This window comes from Ictalurus punctatus, chromosome 28 (assembly GCF_001660625.3).
Source record: "Ictalurus punctatus breed USDA103 chromosome 28, Coco_2.0, whole genome shotgun sequence".
In the NCBI taxonomy this organism is placed as follows: domain Eukaryota; kingdom Metazoa; phylum Chordata; class Actinopteri; order Siluriformes; family Ictaluridae; genus Ictalurus; species Ictalurus punctatus.
The window spans coordinates 8,040,168-8,064,254 of NC_030443.2; the positions used below are offsets into that span (position 1 = coordinate 8,040,168).

The following is a 24,087-nucleotide window of genomic DNA, read 5'->3' on the forward strand; positions in this document are numbered from 1 at the left end:
ATTTTTAAAACTCGAGAAAATAAAGTATACGATGAGGGGTTGTACTGACAAGTTTTTATTTATTTATTTATTTTATAAATGGCAGCCATTTATTTAATATTTTATGGAGTTACAGACATAGTTACAGGGGGTGGTGTTTAGTTGATTATACTCTTTAATTTTTGTTTTTCTTTTCTACACTATGCATGCATGCGTATATATGCAAGTATAACAAAAAATGAGTGGTATTGTTGCTATGTGACAGGAAGTATGTTTTCTTTCTCAATGAAAATATTTTTCAGTGATGGTGAGGCTAAAGTGTGTGGTATCTGTGCTGCAATACAGGATATGACCTTGGAAAGTGCATTTCAGCTGTCAGGTTTATGAATTGGACTTGCATATTTGTGGTAAATAATCCCACACACCCTACAACGATGTTCCTGACCCTCATAAAATCAGCCTCCAGCTGCAGCACATTCATCATGTGGTGTTTTCAAGCAGCTTAGAAAATTTGGGTTGTGTTTCAAACAGTTTTTAATGCTTTGAGTTTCACTTTTGGGTTTTACATGAAACGTTGTGTAGGTTTTGTCTTTTTAATGCAGAAATTATGAGATGATTCAGAACTCGGTGACACAGAAGAGGCCGAAATGGCTATTTTGACATCTATGATAGCTAGCATGTTGGCTAAACCAATTTCAGTGGTTGGTTTTAAGAAGGAAAGCTAAATTCTGCAAACAGGAATGCTAAACTGGACTCTAGTATTTATTAGATAATTCAATGAACCCTTGAGTCATCCTGGAAGTGAGCACTACCATCATGATAAAAATGTTTCACAGTAGGATAGATGTGCTCCATCAGAATAATATTGTATTAGGTTCCTGAGTGGCGCAACAAAGAAGCGTAGTGAGTTCATTGCCACAGCCATCTGTGGCTGGGAGCCAAGGGAGCACAATTGGCCATGCTCTCTGAGTGGTGGGGATGGAATACTCCCTTGTCAATCAGAGCGACACCAGCCAATCATGAGCATCTGTGAGATCATCTCTCTCTCTCTCTCTCTCTCTCTCTCTCTCTCTCTCTCTCTCTCTCAATATATAAATAAATAAAAGAGGGTAGGAAGTGGTTTCATCTGAGCCCACTGTGTTATAGCATGAGCAGCAGTTCATAAAGATGCAGTAGCTGGCATCACATCTCGGAGGAAGTACATTTGATTTCACCCTCTTCGGTGCTCGCTGTTGTGTAATGTGAGAAATAGTTAATGGGTGGGAATTGGCAAATGACGAACTTGGGAGAAAATGGGATTTAAATGTTTTTTTAAGAGAGAGAAAAACTTTACATTGATTTGCCTAGACCCTTCCTGATAAGTGGATAAGTGGACCGAAATGCCAGCAAAATGCCTCTAACAGCATGATGTTTTTCCTTATATTTGTCTTTTTAGAAGGCATAACTCATAATTATTGTAGCTTGACATGATGTAAACGCACTTAGAGAGTGGTTCTTTGTGGTTCTTTAAAATAATAAAAAAAAAAGGAATGAAAGTTAAAAGAAGAAGCAGCATGTTGGGGTTTGTGCCACATTTTAACCATTGTGCCTATACAAGTCTATTGCCAGAATTCCCATTGCCAGATTTAGGAGCTGTGTATCTCATCATCCTCCTGTGTAGTACAAAAATAGTGGATATTCCATTTGATCAGAATGCTAATGCTGAAACAGTGCACTCGGAGTGAATCTTTGTAAGATGCAGAGTGGATAAACTTTCAGCTTGGCTGGTCAGGGAATGTATTTGTGACCAGCACAAAAAAGGATTAGTGGAACATATACTTATTTTTTTATTTTATTGCTTTTTTGCACCTTGTAGCTCCAGTGCAGAACGAACATAGCTAACAAGTAGTGTAAGTCTCTCGAACCCAACATGTTTTCCATAGTAATATCCGCCTCAAAGTACGCACAGTTCTTAAGACCTGCTAAGGTGTTTTGAGACACAGTATGATTTACTGTAATCTATAAACAGGAACAAGACATTTTGTATTCCTTAGTACAATTTGTTATCATGCCATACCGTGGACCTCAACAAATTTTTATTATCAACAAATGTTTAAAAATGTGGTTTAGAAATAAAGGTGTGGGAATCAGGAATGGGAAACCCCCACCCTTGGATCCAGTTAAAAGTCACTGGAGTGGGCGGACACATTGATAACAGCGTTCATTCATTCATTCATCTTCAGTAACTGGTTTATCCTGCTCATGATTACGGTGGTTTAAATGACAGATTTGTTCATATTTTGGGAAAAACAACTATCAAATTTACAAGCAGGTACAAATATAACTGCAGATGTCAGCAAGTTTGATCAAACTTTCTGCGGGAACAGTCTGGAGTGGTCAGAATTCTTTCGGTAGCAGGCAGAAGCACAAGTTCCCCCTTAGTGTTGAACAAAACATTGATGTGGTACAGTCGTACCAGATCCAACTTCTCCTACCGGGGCAGAGTCGAGCCAAAAGTCCAGGAGGTGGAGACAACTCCGTGTGTTTCTGGCTGGATAAGTGTGTTTAATGTGTTGTTTCATGTGGGTTAGGGTTCAGCATTATGTGGGTTAGGGTTTGGATAAGGCATATAGGAGGAGTTGGATCAAATCCAGCTCCACCCCCTGGAATTTTGTTGATTCTGAAGCCAAGACTATCTCAGCAGAAGCAGGCTTTAAAATCACATCTAATTTGAAGCAAATATATGAAGAAATGAACTATGATATGGGAAGTGTTTGGTGTGTGATTGACGTCTATTACTTGTTAGTTGCATTATCCTTGTAGCTTCAGTGCAAAAGTAAGGAATCAAATCTCAGTACTGTCCACAAAACCACAAATGCGCTCAAGGATACCCTCCATAAATTTCTGTACCCCTCTGATCAACGCGAGTGACTGTTTTCCTTCACAGTCATCATAAAAACTTCTCCACTTCGGTAGACAGAAATATTTGAGAGCATTTAACAATAACATCCAAAAGGATGCAGGTTGTACAGCCTGACTTGGATTTTAATGGACCCATGCCCATTTCTCTAGGATGTTGAAAATCCCTTGTCATTTTATCTGCTTGTTCAGGTCTCATTGGTTGATATTTTAACCTCACTTTAGCCTCCTCCTGCACTTTTGGCTTTGATTCTTTAATCAACATCAGTGCTATGCCACTGGCTGCTGGATCTAAGACAGTCACCTGACTCGTCATCAGAGGGCTCGAAGACTACCGTTTTGACTTACTTTTAGAACGCTTAAGAGATGGATACAGCCTCTTTGCTTTGATCAGTTTAGTCAAAGACAACAGTGTATTTTCTCATTCCAATCTTGCATTAGGAAAACATACCATTGTCAAAACACTTGCACCATTGCCTCAGAGTCTTTATGATTGGCACAGATCTCCAAAGCTGAAAAACACTGCTCTCTACTCCACACTGTCTGTTCTGAAATATCAAGATCTTTACATAGTTTAATATTTTTCTTTACACACACTTTATCTGGCATTTGCCGTAGCTCTTTCTCAAAACTAGTGTTATCAGCATAAGGCAAGAAAACAGTTGGTGAGGAAAACTCAACAACACCCTTAGGATCCTGAACACCCATTGCCATTGCCAAAATGAACAACACAACTCGTTTGATCGAGAAACTTCGACTAAACTTCTTTTAAGTCAAACTCACTATTTTAGCTAGCTTCACTAAACTGAATCATCAAACATCCAACTAGTTCTTTGGATAGGATGACCTACTCACTCACCCGTGCTGACATATGCTTGTCTCGAGACCACCATGGACAGGATCACTGGATCAGTTGAGATGGCTGATGAGCAGACGGAGTACATCCTATCCTGCCGATCATCTTTTCTGGATGATCAAAATGCTTCAGCTTCACCAAAAGTAAGATGTTTGGAGAATCAGGAGACCAAAAGCCAGGGTACAGTCAAAGAGATGGTTTATCATACGCGCAAAGACTCCCTGGGCACTACAGCGTTTCGTAGTCTTAATCTTAGTCTAAACATAAGATGGATACGGTTGGCTTTTATACTCATATGTACATGCAAGCAACATACCCAAGGCTAGTTAAGGAAAACATAAGAGAAAAACATGAGAAAATCAAAAGACAAATCAAAAAGACAATCACATTCAACTGATCTTAAATGATTGAATCATAATCATGGAAAATAAGGAAAAATATTTCACACTGCGGGGAAAAAAAACTTGTCTGGTCATTTTCCGATACTCAGTTTCAGTAAGCCTGTGCCTTTAAATGTTGTAACCTAACCTTGCAGCAAAAATATCACTCATCTGAGATTTAGTTTCACACTGTTCCACTGTATTGTACCATGTCCACAGCTTGGTACTCATAACACGAACAGTGAAGAAAGTTTAATAACCCACGTCAAACGACATTATCCTGTTCAAGACCATTCAGTTTTCAACTCCTTATGATGCATGTATTATAACAGCTGTACATTTACTGGACTGAAGTTAACCATTAAATTAATAACAGCAAAATTCTAAACACGAAGTTGAAAATATTTACAAGCAACAAATTCCAATAAACTATAACAAACCAGTCAGGAATTGTGCTACATTGCTATATATTTGTCTGTATTTGTCACTAGAAAATTCCTGACTGTTGATATCTGTGGAAGTGTGTTAGTAGATAAACAATGCCCTGTCTATTAACCCCATAAACACTGACACTGGCGTTTTATCAGACGATTTATTGGACATTTTCAATTAGTATAAACAAATGAATTCTTTTATTGCAGCAGTTCTGGTATAAGATTAGTCAGGACACTGTTGGCTTTCTGTGTGTGCAGTTTCATGACTGTGTGCTTAACTGCTGGTGAGCAGGGGGATGGGAAAGGGGTGGAATTTGATCCCCCTGCTGGGCAAGCAAGCCACACCTCTCCAAAAACACTGGGACAGAGATAAATTGGAGAGCACGACTAAAGCTTTTTTGATAGTAAAACACCATATACAACTGCCACAATAAAATTATAACATTTAAACTCAAGATCGGACTTGTATAAACGCTTAGTACGTTACATTTCCTACATAGACGAAAATCCAGTTCGCTCGCGGTTTTATAAATCATGCACATTTCTATGGGTATATAGTCCAACAAATTTATTGAAGAAAACAAATGCGAAGTTCCACATTTAGTCAAAAATGTCTTCTTCAAAATGCGTTAAGTGTTTTGTTATCCCACCCCTCTGGTAGTTAGTAATTAGCTATAAACTGAACTGAGACACATTTTTAAAAAAAACTAATCTGCTTTGGCTATGCTGAACAACCCACCTCCTAAATTTTAATTGGGCAGTGTCACTTGATTGACACCCACATGGACCAAATTGTAGACACTTCTAGCTTTCAAACGACACCTCAATTGCTAAGATTGACCATTCAGAGACAGAGTTATAGTAATGCGTAAACGTCGGCACTTGCCAGTTTATGCGCCACTTATTGGTCTAGAGCTGTCTATATGCTGGCAGTCAGCGCGTACAGGCAAATCAGCTTGTAAGGCCAGACGGGTTTGTTATGCAACCATCCTTGATGGATATTAACACCTAGTTGACTTCCCCCAAAAGTTGATAGTGAGTTTTGGCATGTTTTGGTCTTTGTTATATTTGTGGTTTCAGATAGTTTTCTCAGTGTTTTCCCTTGCTTTTCGCTCAGCATGCGGTTTATAACAATGGCGCATTCCCGAAAAAGCCTGGCTTTGCCAGAGGTTTTGGAGGAATTATTTAGGAGTGCCTCTAGCGAGGAATTCGAGGGTTTTACGGAGGAAGATAGCGTGGATACAGATGAGGAGCAAGCATTCGACCAAGGATTGGACCCGCTTCTTGACATGTAAGCAATTTTGCTATCTTTTTTTTTCTTGTATTGTCAAAATTCATGTTTGCATGTAGCATGACTGCGGGTTTTTTTTTTTTTTTTTTTCTTTTTTTTCTTTTTTTTTTTTTTGCATGTAGCATGACTGCGGGGGGTTTTTTTTTTGCATGTAGCGTGACTTTTTTGTTTTTGTTTTTTGCATGTAGCATGACTGTGGGGTTATTTTGTATGTAGCATGTCTGCGGGGTTTTTTCTTTTGCATGGCGTATGACTGCAGGTTTTTTCGCATGGCGCTTGACTGCAGGGTTTTTTTTTGCATGGCACATGAGTGCGGGGTTTTTTTTTCTTGCATGGCGCATGACTGCAGGTTGTTTTTTTTTGCATGGTGCATGACTGCGCGGTGGTTTTTGGCATGTAGCATAAAAATGTTTTGTCTTGCACTTCATATAGTAATAAGCAACCTGTGCAAAAATTATACAATAAATGTTGTCTTTTGTACTGAATATTATGTAATAATTATGTTGGGTATTTTTCATAATTATTTATTATTGCAGGGAAGAAGAAAATGCTCCTGGTCCTCCACACACTTCTTCTGAGGCCTTCTCCCCCAGCCAGACCTGTTAGAAGACAGAGAAGAGGCAGCACTCGTATGTCAGCCATTTCTACCATTAAGAGAGCTAGTGCTTATGCACTTGCAACACAACCGGAATAGGACAGGTGGCACAATAATGACGAAAATGATGTGCCTCCCGTACAACATCCCTTTTCTCCTTCCCGCACTCCTGGGGTACAGCTTGACGGGCATCAGCCACATACCCCTCTTGAGCTGTTCCAGTTATTTTTTGATAAAGCTGCAATCAAGAGTCTCTGCAACAACACAAACCTGAATGCAGAGTACAAGCAGCAGAACGGCATGAAGACACCGTGGCGTAGAATAACTAGCCTGGAAATGCACAAATTCCTGGGCCTAGTTATTTATGGTCTAATCAGGCCAACAAGAGTTGGAGATTTATGGAGAAAGGATAGGCTCCACAATTTCCCATTCCCCACCTCGGTCATGTCATGCTGCAGATTTGAAGCAATATTCTGGAACCTGCATATGAGCAATGTCAAAGATGACGAGCATAATGACCGGCTGAAAGGCTCCACTGGCCACGATCATCTCTTTCGCGTGAAGTCCCTAATGGAGCAGCTTTTAGTGGCATGCAGGGCATATTACCAGCCTCACCAGAACCTGGCCATTGATGAAAGGATGGTAGCCACAAAGTCTCATATTGGCCTGAAACAATACATGAAGGAAAAACCCACAAAGTGGGGTTTCAAATTGTTTGTCCTGGCCGATTCGAGGAATGGCTACGCCTCGAATTTCAGCATCTACCAGGGAAGAGGTCAGTCCCATTCTGGAAAGAGCCTGAGCTACGAGGCTGCTATGGACCTGTTGACATCCTCCTCACTTGGCACAGGGTACCATATATATATGTAGACAATTTTTACACTAGTACCACTCTGTTTCAGGATCTTCACAGGAAATGGTATGGGGCTTGTGGTACCATCCGGGAAAACAGAATTGGTTTTTCTAAGACAAAAATCAATGATCTTCCTAAGAAAGACACCAGGGCAGACATTAGATGGAACAGAAAAGGCCCACTCCTGTATGTCAAGTGGATGGATGCACGCGAGGTCACGGTCTGTTCAACAGTCCACAAGGTATATAGTGGAGACACATTTCAGCGTCGGGTCAAGAAAACAGATGGCACTTGGTCTTCACAAGCCATCCCCATTCCTGAAGCAGTGAAGGCATACAATAAGTACATGGGGATAGTTGACCTCTCTGATGCTCTCATTAAATACTTGACTGTGTCAAAAAAGACAATGAAGTGGTACAGGAAACTGTTTCTGCATTTTATTGATATAGCTGTGGTAAATAGTTATATTATTTATAAAGAGCAAATGCAAGATAGACAGCAGAAACCTCTCACGCAGAAGAAATTCAGAGAGGTCCTGTGCCAGCAGCTTGTGGAGTTTGGGAGTGCTGAAGCCACAAGTTCGGATGGAGCCCCTGAGCCAGTGGAAGCTGCAATGTTGGCAAAGTGTTTCAAGGTGGCAGAGAGCAGGCCATGCGACCCAGTAACCATTGTGGCTGCCTTTGCCTCTGCTAAGAAAGACAAAGCCTCAGCTGGGAGGAGACACTGTGTACTCTGCCTTCAAAGGAAGAAGTACAGCAAAACAATTTATAAGTGCCGGTCTTGTGATGTCCCTCTCTGCATTATACCGGACCGTCTTTGTTTCACTGAGTGGCATGATCTCAAGGACAGCCAAGCTCTGTGAGCTCAAGTGTTCAAAGCACTTTTTTTTTTTTTTTTACTTGTTCATATGAATTGTACTTCTATTCATGTTCTCCATTTTACATTTTTCTACTTTTTTAAATAGTTTTTTTGCCTCCTAATATCCAACCCCTCGTCCATGTCATAGGAGGTGGAAACAGCACCTTCTGCATGCCTATATGTGACTAGAATATTATGTGACAGTGCTGGCTAATGGGGCTCTGTTGCTATTTTTAATAAACATTATATTTTATGAGTATGTTTCAGAATTTTTTTTGTGTGTGTGAAATTATACATTGTGTAACAGACTTCATGCTACTGCCATTTGTTTTCATATTGTGTCATTTGGAGAGGTTATATTGTGCATTTAAAAAAAATGTTTGCTATTTCTAGAAGTCTGCCATTTATAAAGGCTTTGTGCCATTTTTATAGGCTGTGTGCCATTTAGAGAGGTTTTATGTCATTTGGGGATGTTTTGTGCCATTTGGAAACGTTTGGTGCCATTTGGAGAGGTTTTGTGCCATTTTGGAGAGGTTTTTTTTTATTATTTATTTATTTATTTTTTAATAAAACCTGTGTTTGGATAACCTTACACACAATTTTAGTGTTTAGAGATAACGTCCTCATATTTTGGGTGTTCATGGACAAGTACTTGGAGCATCTTTCAGACCAGGAATGGGATTGATATCAACATTTGCTGTGAAGATATAACATTTGTGTTAAAAGTAAACAACAATTTTTTTTATAATTTAGAAAAAATATATTTCTGAATATATTGCCACAGGTAGGCTAGGTAAAAGAAGAAATACTTGACATAACTGCTAATTCTTAAAGTCTTACGTGTCCACTTTGATATGAGCCATTAACCACTACTGTAGTGTGTGATATCATAAAACAAATCAATGCTGAACACAAGTACCCCAAACAGACAAAAATGCCATTTTTTGGCTACTGCAAAAAGAACTTAAACACTCTAATTTCAAAATAACATTAATACATCAAACATTGCGCACATTGTCTTACAACTGCCAGTTACGAATTGTTGATTATTATAATGTGCACCCTTAATTTATTTACTGCATTGGCAATCAACAGTCCTAGTAGTAAATGTTGTTATTGTGTTCTTGTAGGCCCTATGTATCGTTTGGAAAAGCAGATGGAGCCAAATATGGCAGTGGAGCTGGACAGTACACTGGAGAGTCAGAGCACACTGGAGTTCTGTTTAGTCCGAGAGAACAGTGAGTTTGGACCGTACAGTACCCCTAGGAAGAACAAAAATCACATTTGAGACCAGCTGTCACTCACAAGTTTATTTTAATACCTCTGTACCACACACTCTTGGGAGCTGTGAGGGCTGTCAGCTTTGACTGGTTTTATTTCCTAATTTGTATACAGTATCTCACAAAAGAGAAAGTACACCCCTCACTTTTTTGTAAATATTTGATTATATCTTTTAATGTGACAACACTGAAGAAATTACACTTTGCTACAATATAAAGTAGTGAGTGTACAGCTTGTATAACAGAGTGTAAATTTGCTGACCCCTCAAAATAACTCAACACACAGCCATTAATGTCTAAAACAAAAGTGAGTACACCCCTAAGTGAAAATGTCCAAATTGGGCCCAAAGTGTCAATATTTTGTGTGGCCAGCATTATTTTCCAGCACTGCCTTAACCCTCTTGGGCATGGAGTTCACCAGAGCTTCACAGGTTGCCACTGGAGTCCTCTTCCACTTCTCCATGATGACATCACAGAGCTGGTGGATGTTAGAGACCTTGTGCTCCTCCACCTTTCGTTTGAGGACAGATGCTCAATAGGGTTTAGGTCTGGAGACATGCTTGGCCAGTCCATCACCTTCACCCTCAGCTTCTTTAGCAAGGCAGTGGTCATCTTGGAGGTGTGTTTGGGGTCGTTATCATGCTGGAATACATGCTGGGATCATGCTCTGCTTCAGTATGTCACTGTACATGTTGGCACTCATGGTTCCCTCAATGAACTGTAGCTCCCCAGTGCCGGCAGCACTCATGCAGCCCCAGACCATGACACTCCCACCACCATGCTTGACTGTAGGCAAGACACACTTGTCTTTGTACTCCTCACCTGGTTGCCGCCACACACGCTTGACACCATCTGAACCAAATAAGTTTATCTTGGTCTCATCAGACCATGTGACATGGTTCCAGTAATCCATGTCCTTAGTCTGCTTGTCTTCAGCAAACTGTTTGTGGGCTTTCTTGTGCATCATCTTTAGAAGAGGCTTCTTTCTGGGATGACAGCCATGCAGACCAATTTGATGCAGTGTGTGGCGTATGGTCTGAGCACTGACAGGCTGACCCCCCCAACCCTTCAACTTTTGCAGCAATGCTGGCAGCACTCATGTCTATTTCCCCCACACAACCTCTGGATATGACGCTGAGCACGTGCATTCAACTTCTTTGGTCGACCATGGCGAGGCCTGTTCTGAGTGGAACTTGTACTGTTAATGCACTGTATGGTCTTGGCCACCGTGCTGCAGCTCGGTGTCAGGGTCTTGGCACTTTTCTTATAGCCTAGGCAATCTTTAAGTAGAGCAACAATTCTTTTTTCAGATCCTCAGAGAGTTCTTTGCCATGAGGTACCATGTTGAGATTCCAGTGACCAGTATGAGGGAGTGTGAGAGCGAGGACACCAAATTTAACACACCTGCTCCCCATTTACATCTGAGACCTTGTAACACTAACAAGTCACATGACACCGGGGAGGGGAAATGGCTAATTGGCCCCAATTTGGACATTTTCACTTAGGGGTGTACTCACTTTTATTGCCAGCGGTTTAGACATTAATGGCTGTTTGTTGAGTTATTTTGAGGGGACAGAAAATTTACACTGTTAAACAAGCTGTACACTCACTACTTTACATTATAGCAAAGTGACATTTCTTCAGTGTTGTCACATGAAAAGATATAATCAAATATTTACAAAAATGTGAGGGGTGTACTCACTTTTGTGAGATACTGTACTTTTCATTCTCTACCACCCTTCTTACTTTTTGCCTTGTTTGTTCCAATTTTTTTTTCTCTCTCCTTTCTCCCCTTGTCTTCCCTAAAAGGCTCCAGAGGAGAGGAGAGCTCAGAAGAAGACCCGCCCATAGACATCAATACCGTACAAGATATGTTGAGCAGTCACCACTACAAATCTTTTAAGATAAGCATGATCCACAAGCTCCGCTTCACTACTGATGTTCAGCTAGGTATGTTACTCTGTGGACAAATACTGATCCTGTCAAATATTGATTCACTAATATGAACCTTTGTGTAATGTTAGGATCTATTACCAATAGCTACATAGTGTGTCCTCCAGAAGTACTGCCATTTTTCATTGAAATTAACAAAAATATATGTAGTAAAAGAACAAATGCAGTGAGTGACATTTTGAAAATATGCTTAAAAATATGCAGATGCTGTATTGTTTTATTTAAACACAGAATTATCTATTTCATTTAAACAGAATTATTCTAACAAATACCAACATCTTCAGCAATGGCTTTAGGGTTAGGTTGGTTCACGGTGCATCCTGAGCCTGTCCTGGGAACACTGGGTGCAAGACAGAAATGCATGCACATCTGCACACACCCCCACACCCAAGGCTAATTCACTGGAGCCAGTCAAACGTCAGCCATGAATTTGGGACAATAAAATAAATAAAAAAACAAGCCCTCAGGGTGTTTGTTTTGAAGTGAACTGACTGAGTTGTGTACCCCCAGCACATCCATAGCACTCACACTCAACAGGATTTAAACAGCAGTAATGATGGTATTCCCTTAGCAGGTAGTGAGGCTAGTTATTTAATGTTAGGTTATCCACTGATGTAGAGTAGTGGCTAGTGACAGTAAAAGCATTTGTACACCAAAGTGTACACTTACACACACAGTCCTCTTTTCCTGGTCTTCTTGGATGAGGAGATTTTCTCCCTGTAGAAGCATGTGAGCACAGTAGCTATTAAACCACAGAGTCATGGCATATGCAGTAAAGCAAAGTTTTCTGCCTTTATTTAGAAATTTTCAGTTAATACTAAAGTGGAGAAATCACACTGGGCAGTCAGTCTGAGCCTGAGTGAGTCAATTTTATTATATAGCAAGTAAAGTTTATTTGAAATAAAGAGGTAATAAAAAATAATGAGATGACCACTGGTCTAGAAGGGTTAGCCTTTAGCCTAGACTGGGCTCTGCCTCACACCACTTAGCATCACACCCTGCTGTGTTTTATTCCTTACATAAAATGTTCTACAGTATAATAAATTATGCACCATATACTGTATCTAAAGTTTATTATATATGGTAGATTATGGTGTTGTTGTTTTTTTATTTAGGCACTACTTTATTCTACTGATGAATCATTTTGTGTTACATTACAGTGTAGAATTTAAAGAATAACCCAATTCAAACCATTCTACTTTAGGTATATCAGGTGAGAAGGTGGAGATTGATCCTGTCACCAATCAGAAAACAAGCACTAAGTTCTGGATACGACAGAAACCCATCTCCATCGACTCAGACCTACTTTGCGCATGTGATCTGGTAGAGGAGAAGAGTCCAAGTTAGTACTGCATTTAATGAAGTAATTTAGATGTAAAGATCCCTTTGGAACCAGTGATGGTTAGACAGCATCAGTTTAGTTTTTGGACTGGGTTTTAATAGCTGCATTATCTTATCAACTTGGAGAACTTTATATATAAAGTATAATGTTCTCCAGGTTACTAAGGTGAAGTACAACCTGTTTGTACAAGTTGGCTTGTACAAAACACTCTTTTTACTGTTGTTACCGAGTTGGCTTTAGTCTGTTGCTCACCTGTACAGTGGATATAAAAAGTCTATACACACCTGTTAAAATGGCAGGTTTTTGTGATATAAAAAAATTAAACCGAGATAAAATCATGTCAGAACCTTTTCTGCCTTTATTTAGAAAGTTTGATCCACTGATTAAAGTGAAAAACAATAAAACATTTTAGGGGGATTTAAAAAAAAAACAAACAAACCAAAGTACAATAACCTGGTTGCATAAGTGTGCACACACCCCTAAACTAATACTTTAGTTGAAGTACCTTTAGATTTTATTACAGCATTTCATTCATCATTTATCAGTTTGACACATCTTGACTTTGCAATATTTTGCCATTCTTCTTTGCAAAATCATTCTAACTCTGTCAAATTGGCTGGGCATCTCCTGTGTACAGCCCTCTTCAGGTCACCCCACAGATTTTTGATTGGATTTAGGTCTGGACTGGCTGGGCAATTCCAAAACCTTGAACTTGTTTTGTTGAAGCCATTTCTTTGTTGATTTGGAAGTGTGCTTTGGGTTGTTGTCATGCTGAAAGGTGAAATTCCTCTTCATCTTAAGTGTTTTAGCAGAAGCATTAATATATTGTGCCAAAATTTACTGGTATTTGGAGCTATTCATTATTCAATCCACTCTGATTAAAGCCCCTGTTCCAACTGAATAAACACAGCCCCAAAGCATAATGCTGCCACCACCATGCTTCCACATGGGGATGGTGTTCTTTTGGTGATGTGCTGTCTTTTTTTGCAAAAAATATCTTTTAGTATTATGGACAAAATGTTTATTTTTTGGTTAAAAAAAAGCTTCCATCTTGCAATCCTACCCAATAGCCCAGAGATATGAAGAATTCAGGAGATGTGTCGTCACATGAAGGGAGCAACCAGTACTTCCCAGAAATTGTTGCAATTTTTTAAATGTTGGTGTAGGCCTTTAAGCAGCCACCCTGACTGATTTTCTCCTCAATTTTAGAGGGACGTCTTGTTCTTTGGAGTGTCACTGTCATGCCATATTTTCTCCAGTTGTTGATTATTGTCTTTACAACGTTCCATGGTGTAGCCAATGCCTTGTGTAAAAAATAATAATAATAATTAAAAAAAATAAAAAATTCTAACCCTCAACCATGGGCCTGCTCTTTGTGGCCCATGGCTTTTCCAGTTGGATTTACCAAGAAGATGTCAGGAAAATCTTATAGGAACAGCTGTACTTTATTTGGGGGTAATCAGTCACTTTAATTGATGGCAGGTGTATAACAATTAGTATTTAACATGAGTTTGAATGATTGGTTGACTCTGAACACAATTCTGCCACATTCCCAATTATAAAAGAGTGCACACTTATGCAAGCTGGGTATTGGAGGGTTTTTTTCTTCCCACCCAAAAAAAAACATTTCTGGTTGTTTGTCACTTGATAATTATATGTTGAAATTTCACAATAAATGTGAAAATTGGTTCTGACAAGATTTAGCTTAGTTTCATTTTTTACATCACAAAAACCTACGATTTTAACAGTGGTGTGTAGACTTTATAGCAAAAACAAATGAACTGTGATTGTTATTCCATTACTTTCAAAGTGCACTGTAAATAGGAATATAGGGAACAAAATCCAGCAAATAGTTTGATTATGACTGCAATTTGTAATAGACTAACATGACATTTTTACAATGTTTTTGATATTCTTGCAGGCCACGCAATATTTAAGCTCACATATCTTAGCAACCATGACTACAAGGTCCTTTACTTTGAATGTGATGCTGCTACAGTCAATGAGATCGTGCTAAAGGTGAAGTATCATCTCAATTTATTTATTGTTATTAAATGTTGTTTAAACTTTCAGTAGCCATACACCTGATGTCAGTATAACGGGTATAAAACAATAGGACACCATTTAATATTTTTCTGTTATTTTCAAGAATAGAATGTCAGAATACTTAATGTTATCACTGAATGCTGCATTTGCTCTTTGATTTTCTGGCTGTCTATTAGGTGAACTACATCCTTGAGTCTCGAGCCAGCACCTCAAGAGCTGAGTATTTTGCACAGAAACAACGCAAACTCAGCCGTCGTACCAGTTTTAGCTTTCAAAAAGACAAGAAATCAAGCCAGTAGGACATAGTCAGACCTCTGAGAAAAATAGAAGGACAAAATTGTTGTTAAACAGAAGCCTTTAATAAAACTGAAAGGGTGTAATGCAATAGCTTCAACAAGAGAGAAGTAAAAACAATCATAACAATGTCTAAGGGGAAAAGATGGGGAAAACACAATGTTTAAGGAAGGAAAAGAAGAAACTAGAATGTAAATTAATAGAAGCTGATGAAATTAAGGTTGTGAGGTAAAGATTAAGAGCAGGAGACTCAGTAGTTGAAACTCCTCAGTGTCTGTCTCTATATTGGACTTAGCCATTATCTGCACTGATACTCTCTACTGTCATTGAAAAATGTGAAACGAGAAAATAAAACAGGACAATTTTATTTGACACCATCCAGTCTTTGTCACTATAGCATAAGGAAAGCGAAGCTGCATTTTTGTGCCAGGGTTAGTGTTTTTGTATTATGTCCACTGCATACAAGTGTATCAAATGCATGCAGGTGGACATAAAATCAAAATTTAAAATGGCAACCACATTCGGGACCATATAAAAAAAAAAACCTTCTTACTCAAACTTAAATTAAAAACACAGCAGTCTGGGGACTTAAAAATTTTACTTAAATCAAGGCATTTTTGCTTGTGACTTTTAACAGTAAAACTGAACCAGACTTATTTTAATATATTTGGTTGTTAGGTTCCAGAAATTAGATAAATTATTAATTGTATTCCCCCCCCCCCTGTGATTTGTTCTATTTCATCACTCCTAGCCACCAAGGGTGATGAGAATCACCTTGTTGAGTGTATGCACACATGCCGAGACCTTCCAACAAAGTCACATATTGACGTGTCAGTATATACTGCTGTTGTACTGAAATCGTTCCTCTTTTTTCTTTACGCCTCAAATGGCTTGAGCCATGTGTACACAATATGTACATGGTATGGCCAGGATATGGCTTTGAGTAAAAGAGAATTATGAGAATGCAGGTTTCACATGCACACATTGTATGACCTCAGGTCAAAGCTGTTTCATTAATGAGTGTCTCTGAAAAATGTTTAAGCTGCATGCTCTGTCAATAATCATGCGTTGGTGCTCATATAAATCTGGGTGACCTTTTGGTTGATTACTTGTTTTCCACCCAATTTTGTGAATCACTCAATTAACAAATGCAGCATTTCTTAAAAGTGGGGATGCAGGGCATGTTCCTTGCTGTGCTAGGTGCATGGCCTGCAGTAATATTTATATCTGATAACAGGCATCCAATCCTCAGACCACCTGTCTACATCAGCCCTGTCTAAGGAGAGGCTCCATTCCAAAGTACAACACTGTAATGTGTATCTCCTCCTCATAGTCATTATATTTGTCCTTTTCCTCATGAAACTCTAACCATCCAGGTCATTCTCACCGCCCCTGGCAGTTAGGAGGGGTAAAATATAATGCTTCTGGAGAAAATGGTTTTGTGAGTCCAAGATAACCAAATACTGCAGCAGACGTCACTACCTGACTTTGTCAGAAAATTTTGTCATGTGTCCACATATTCACAAGAAAATATCCATGAGATTACCACTGCCTATAGTGGTTAACCAGGGTTGACTATTGTTTTGATTTTTTTTTGTTATTTTTTTTAAAGCAAATTGAGAATGTATAAAATACTCTTTTTACTTTATACATTATATATTTTAGGCTTGTTAAATCTGCATGTTACTGTCTTTGCTTATCCCTTTGCTTTAGTTAAAAAATTGGATCAAACTGGCAAAATGTAACTTAACCCAAAAGCTGTTTGTTTGTTTTTTTAACTGGATTTTTTTTTTTTTTCAAATCCAAAACTCATGCTTCACCTCAATTTTAATCCAAATTTCTGGCTGCCATTTTGTGTTGACTGCTTGATGCATCATCCCCCCAACACCCCTCCCCTCGTTTGTGGTCTGTGAAGCTGCAGTGCTAATAAATGAACTGACAGTAGGGCCTTCCTTTTCTGGGAATAAGTGCTACATAATTGCATTTCAAATTAAACACATTTTAATAAGACATATGGCATTAAAAGTATTTGCTAGATTGTGCAGATACTGTATTTAAGTAAATTGACCCAATAAAGACTGGTATAAATACTGCTGTGCTCTGTTTCTTTCTGCCCCATCACCGGAAGCTGATAATCAATGTTCTGCATTAAATTCTGGTGAAAGCAGCTTAATACAAAATTTCCAGCAAATCAGAACCCAATTTAACAAGCCCACAACAGGCCTTGTACCATTATCACAGTGACAAATCTTTGTTCACCCATTTCACCAGACACAGTGAGCCTGAAAAGGATTTCTGCTAATAGTTTACTAATTTAATATCTCCATTGTTGATGGGCATATATTTGTTATTCATGCTAACTGTATAGTGTGTATAGTGGAGAGATCATTGTTTGTTTGTCAGATAGTTCGTCTTCCTTAGACATTCATTTTGTCCCATATTTGTAATATTTATATACTTTTTATACATTTTCAAAATATAGTTTTGAAAAATATAATTATACAATTATATTGTAATTGTACTATTAATACTTGTGAAAGTAAAGTTGGCATTTCATAGTTAACTTAGGGCTATTAGCTGTTAAATCCATGACAACAGGCCCTGTTTATACATCAGAAATTCATACAGTTTATAAATGATAGTTACTTATTGAAGCAAAAAAGTTATCCAATACCAACTGGGCCTGTGTGAAAATGTATTTGCCTGCATAGTTACTAATTCCCCATATCTATGAAACTGGATTCATAATGGGGTTCAGCTGGACTAGACGCAACCAGGCCTGATTACTGCAAACCCTGTTCAGTCAAATCAACACGTAAATAGAACTTATTCAACAGAAAGTTGGTTAAAAGGTCTTAACCAGTAACACATGATGCCAAAATTGAAAGAAATTCCAGAAATGATGAGGTAGAAGGTGATTGAAATACATCAGTCTGGGAAGGATTACAAAGCTATTTCGAAGGCTATGGGACTCCAACGAACCACAGTGAGAGCCATTATCTCCAAATGGAACTCGGCACAGTAGTGAGCCTTCCCAGAAGTGGCCGACCTTCCAAAATTCCTCCAAAAGCACAGCAACAACTCATCCAGGAAGTCACCAAAAGCCCCAAGGACAGGAGCAAAGGTCACTGTTCACAGCTCATCATCACTATCAGAATGACACTGGTTAAAAATGGCATCTATAGAAGAGTGGCGAGGCAAAAACCGCTACTAACCCAGAAGAACAATAAGCCTTGATGATCCTCAAACCTTTTGGGAAAGTTCTGTGGACTGATGAGTCGAAGGTGGAACTGTTTGGAAGACTGGGGTCCCGTTACATCTGGCGTAAAACAAACACAGAATTCCACACAAAAAAATATCATACCAGTAAGTCCTAGTCCTAGAAGTAAAGGAAAGAATGATCTCCAGTTATCGGAAGTGTTTGTTTGCTTATCATTGCTGCTAAATGTGGCACAACCAGATTTTAATTTTAAGGGGGCAATTAATTTTTCACATTGGTGATAGGAGTTGGATAACTTTTTGTGCTTCAATAATAAATAAATAAAAACTATTGTGTGTTCACTCAGGTTGCCTTTGTGTTATGTTGTATTTTGTTTGAAAATATAAAAATATTTTGTATCAGAGATCAGGATGGGGCAAATAATTTTTCACTGCGCTGTAGGCATGGCAATGTAGCTTACTGCCGGTTATGGCAGCTGAACTGCTGGATATAGAGGTGGTGTGCCAAAAAAATGTGGGCTTTTATTCAGTGGAACCCAATGTGGTCTGCTGTTCCACCTCAAGGTTCAATGTTTTGTGCATACTTTTCTGCTTACCATTATTTGAGTTACTATACCTTCCTGGCAGCTCAAACTAATCTGGCCATTTTCCTCTGACCTCTCTTATCAACAAGGTATTTCCACCCACAACAGTCTCTCACTCAAAGTTTTTTGTTTTTCACACCATTCTGTTTAAACTCTAGAGACTGTTGTGTGTGAAAATCCCAGGAGATCAGCAGCTTATGAAATACTAAAATCAGCTCTTCTGGTACCAAAATCCATGCCACAATCAGCGTCACAGAGATAACACTTTTTCTTCATTCTGGTGTTGATCTGAACATTAAGTGAAGCTCTTGACCTGTATCTGCATGATTATTTGCATTGCACTGCTGCCACATGGCTGATTAGAAAACTACATGAATGTACAGGTGTTCCTAATAAAATGGACGGTGAGTGAATATTTATCACCTTGATGGTAGAACAAAGAGAACATTGTGGAGGTTAAATAATGGTATTTTAATGACACTTCATTTAGAACTGCAATTGTAGCAGGCTTAAAATCATATCTATAGGATAACAGTAATGGAGATGTAGGTCCAGCCATATTATGGGATGCAGTCGCATAGTTCCAATCAGCAACTATGACTAGTTCCAATCAGCAGTTCTGACTGGAACTAGCACTGATAAAAAAAAATTTTTCTTAAAGAGCCAGAACTTTACTCAATCTGCAACGAAAACTGAAGGAATTGGCCCAAAGTATTAATAAACCACCCTATTTCTAGACCAAATTAGGCTAACCAGGCAAGAAATAGACAGAATTCTCAGTGAAGAAGTGGAAAAGAGTATAAGGTTCATGAAGTAAAGGTAATATGATATAGGCCCAAAAGCTGCAAAAATGTTAGCATGGAGACTAAGAGAAAAAAACAAAAAGAGTACACAATACATAAGATTAGAGACCCTGCTTCAAATATGATAACCAGTGACCTTGATGGAATTCAGAAAGCATTGAAAATTTTTAGAAATCCCTTTACAATCAACCGGATAAAGCTGATGAGTCCACTATTGAAATTATTTAGACCTTCCCTCTATTGATACTGAACACAATGCTAGGCTCAACTATAACTAGTGAGGAAAGTGATGAAGCAATTTCTACCCTTAATACTAGTTAGTCACCAGGTATGGATGGGTTTCCTCCAGAGTGGTATATGTTTATGAAAGAACAGCTCCTTCCTCTACTCCAGTCCTACTTCAATTATATTTTGAAGGAGGGATCACTGCCCATGGTGATGCCTCTTTTAATTGATGAAGACCATACAGTCTTCATAAAAAAAATAGGCAAACTCAAAATAACATAAGTATGGCCCTTCATATTATTAATTATATTAACAAAGAAACAAAATATTCTGCTCAGCCTAGACACTTAAAAGCTTTTACTTAGTAGGGTGGGAATTTCTTTACCAAGTCATGTCTTTTGAACAGTGCACACTGTTCTTCCCCAGTAGCAAGGATTAATGTGAATGGAAGTTCATTTAACCCTATAGGTTTACAATGGGGATGCAGATACTGACAAATTATGTCTTAAAAATCCAGACTCGCATTATATAAGGGAGATACTCAGGATATTTTCTTAATATTCAGCAGAGCCAGGTACGAGTAGTCCATTACACCTCTACAATGGAATGCATACAATTTCAAGTGGTATGCTTCTCAAGTATTTAGGAGTTCACCTGTTAAAGGATTTATCCTCACTGTATGAGACTAACTATAACTGTATTAATAAAAAAAGAAATCAGGCTATTAATAGGTGGAGTTCATTACTTCTAGATTGTATTTAGAGTCCAGACAATTAAAATGAACATTTTACTCAGATTACAATATTTGTTTCTGTCGCTTCTAATAGAAGTCCCATCTGAACATCATAGGGAATGGGATAACTATACAAATTTGTTTTGGAATGACAAAATAGTAAAGGGAAATACTCCACATTGTAAGGAGAGGGCCAGGTGTTAGTGGCCCTCTATTCGGATTGAATACTCATCAGCTTAAATGACACCTCTTGAATACTGGTGCAACACTGCCTGTGAGGCAAAGTGGAGGAGTTGTCTTTATTGAATACCACTGTATGACCCAGATTTTATCCCAGGATCCTTAGATTGTAGATACAGGCAAAGCGCCCGTTGCAGTATTACCTCCCTCTGTAATATCATGTAAAAAAAAACCTCAACAGGTTCCAGTGTTTAAGTCACGCATTTGGGTTAGAAAGGCTGGACATTTGCAGGTAACTGCAGCTGTGTAAAATGCCCTAATCCATTCAAATATTAATGAATGCATATAATTCTGGAAGGAATAAAAGCCTTGTAGGCAGATTATACTAAGCCATTAGTCCCTTGAATAACAAAACAACTATACAGTAAATCAACATTGGGAGAGAATCAGGTGTAACAGAGAAGGCAAACTCAGTCTGGTTTACTAACTCCCTTGGTTGGAGACACTTAAAAATATGTTTTGTTTTTCACTACACCTAAACAGAGGTCCAAACAAACAGGACCTTTGTGTGAATGTTGGAGAGAATGTGGACCAACTAATTGCAGATCACACTCACATTTTTTGGTTTTGTCCTTTCATTCAGCCTCACTGGGTGGAAGTGTGGGATATGTAATCTCAAAAGATTTCAGAAAAGAGTTTTGATTCTCATACATATGAAGAGAGAAAAGAGACTGAAAATTAAACAAAAAGGACAGACACCCACAATGTTCATTAAAAAGTAAAAATGTCCTTTCAGCTCTCTTGATACAGTAAAATTGATTGAAAATTGAAAACTGTATCTATTATTAGTATTAGATTATGTTGAGCATCCACCTTACAAGTCCCTTTGAATGAGCTGTTACTGTTATTTCCCCAAACAGGACCCTGTGTCATCAGAATAAGATGAATATGGAATTGCACCAGAGATCAAATTGTAGAGTCTCTCTTGAGGCCAGATGTTAAAAGATTTCTTCCCAAGATCTCTTCCAAGACAAGCCACCCTACATACTCTGTACATCTTTGAAGTGAATATTTTCATTCAGTGACCAATTTATAACATGGGAAGGACACCATTTAATTTATTGCAGGATGGTAACCTCAAGCAGGCGAACTCACCCCAATTAGATAAGCTATCTGTTAGATAAGCTATAACGTCCTGAGAAAGAGTTCAGGAAAGGATGACAAAAGGTCCTCTGAGTAGACCACATGGCTTGTTTGTGTGTGATTTACAACTTAGAAATTCTATACACGCCATAGACTGTCAACATTTTGTCTCTCCAAATTATTAGCTTCAAGCAAAATATGAATTACCTTCTGATTATCTTCTGAGAATTCTGAAAAAAATGCTGCTTAGGTCACATGACTTAAGAATGAAGGCTGGTCTTTTTATAAGCACACCAACTAAAACAAGGTTATCTCAACAACAAATTTCTTGTATTAAGAAAGATAATGGCAACCTTATGATTAATGAGTTAGAGCTTGAGTTTCATCTGACACTGCCAGAAATTGCAAAAGGTTTTCATGCAATGCAAAACAGCAAGGCCCCATGTCCAAACAGTTACCCAGTTGAATAAAAAAAACAAAACAAAAAAACTTTAACCTAAATAAAGCCCATTGAACCTGAATTTTTCAAGAGTTATCTATTTAACTTTTATTATATAGGGAGGGATGAAGCAGAGGGGGGGTTCATACTACCCCATCTTATTAATAAAATGTGATGGCAACATGTGTGCTAAAGCTTTTGTGCAATGATTGGAAATTACTATGGACACAATTATCTCATCTGATCAAATTGTATTTATGAGAGATCACCACTCCTTTATTACCATTTGAATGTTATATTTTCTCCAGTATCCATTGAGGTGGCAGAAGTTGTCATTTCTCTGGATGCGGGAACAGTCTTTGATAGGGCAGAGTGGGGACACTGGTTTGAATGCTTGAGAAGATGTGGTTTATGGTCCCAATTTCATTAAATGGATTAAACTCCTGTAATTATCACCAAGGGCATCAGTAGTCAACCAACAGGAATCACTGCTCATAGTTCCAACTAACAAAAGGGTACATGCCAGGGTTCACCAAAAAGTCCAATGTTATATGCCATTGCGATCAAGCCCGTCTCTATTATGCTCAAATGCAATACATGAAATAAACACGATATGCAGATATGGATTAGAGCATAAGTTGACCCTGTATGTAGACAACTTTAATGTTGTATGTATCAGCTCCCATATGGTGCATCTCCATACAGTCCCAGTATTATACAGGTTTAGCACTTTTTCAGGCTATTCACTGAATTTCACTAAAAACAAATTCAAAGTCTTTCCCTGTGAATTTTCTAGCTCAAAGTGTTAAGTGATATTGTTGCAGCATGAATACTGCAGCAAGATGGTGGATCTCACGCAACTATTGGCACATTTGGTAAAACGTGTCTAAATAGGGAAAGCAACATCTAGGTATTTATAGCTATGTTTTAAATGATCAGTCCGATGGGAATCACACATCCCTGGGAAAGATTTCTGTTTTCTTGTAAACCATTTCCGTAAACCATTTCCGTTTTCTTGTAAACCATTTGCATGTGTTTTCTTCATCTGCATGTGTTTCTGTATCCCTGTCCCATTGGCCCCTTGTAGCTTTGACTCCAGATCCTAATTTTATTAATATTTTTGTTTTAGAAGGTAGGCTTAGTTATCTATTTATTCCTGCAGCATTTCTAACTTTGCGTGTGTTTTCTGTATTTTCATATTTTCTGCATTTGCATGTGTTTTCTGCATCCCTGTCACATTGGCCCCTTGTAGCTTTGACTCCAGAACCTAATTTTATTAGTAGTTAATATTTTGGTTTACAAGGTTGGCTTAGTTATCTGTTTATTCATGAATTGCAGTAATTTATGAAATTTTAAGAGTAAAGAACAATCACAGTACCGTTAAGCTGCAACTGCTGGGCTCTGAACCCTGTAAACCTCAACTGCTCAGTTATATAAATGAAATAAATGTAAATCGTTCTGGATAAGGGCATCTCCCGAATGAATAACATGTAAATGAGAGTTATTGAACCCATCTCTAACCCTACGATATCATCAGATTTTTTTTATTACTTCTTTTTCAAAGCCTCTTTAAATATGCGAGTCGGCTCCTTACGTTAAGAGCCGCAAGGAGCCGAAAGGTACGCTAGAAAGAGCCGGTTTAGAGAGTCGACTCGTTCGCTACCACGCTACATCACTACTGGCAACCCTATTCTACTGAGAA

The 24,087-nt window shown here is 38.4% G+C and overlaps 2 protein-coding genes across 3 annotated transcripts in view; both read left to right on the forward strand.

Annotated features, from left to right (window-relative positions):
* Positions 1 to 17,149, forward strand: part of mapkap1 (MAPK associated protein 1) — a 97,268-nt gene extending 80,119 nt beyond the window's left edge. For both annotated transcript variants that reach the window (XM_017460346.3, XM_047151764.2), the window contains 5 exons: positions 9,275 to 9,382; positions 11,234 to 11,374; positions 12,582 to 12,719; positions 14,641 to 14,738; positions 14,942 to 17,149. In XM_017460346.3, the coding sequence (XP_017315835.1) occupies positions 9,275 to 9,382; positions 11,234 to 11,374; positions 12,582 to 12,719; positions 14,641 to 14,738; positions 14,942 to 15,064 (608 nt within the window). In that variant the 3' untranslated portion in view covers positions 15,065 to 17,149. The remainder of the gene's footprint in view (positions 1 to 9,274; positions 9,383 to 11,233; positions 11,375 to 12,581; positions 12,720 to 14,640; positions 14,739 to 14,941) is intronic.
* Positions 17,150 to 23,088: 5,939 nt separating this feature from the next.
* The window catches only part of ajm1 (apical junction component 1 homolog), a 62,892-nt gene continuing 61,893 nt past the window's right edge, over positions 23,089 to 24,087 (forward strand). The window contains exon 1 of the mRNA XM_017460342.3: positions 23,089 to 24,087. This exon is cut by the window's right edge and continues 144 nt beyond it. The gene's annotated coding sequence lies outside the window, so the exon portion shown is untranslated.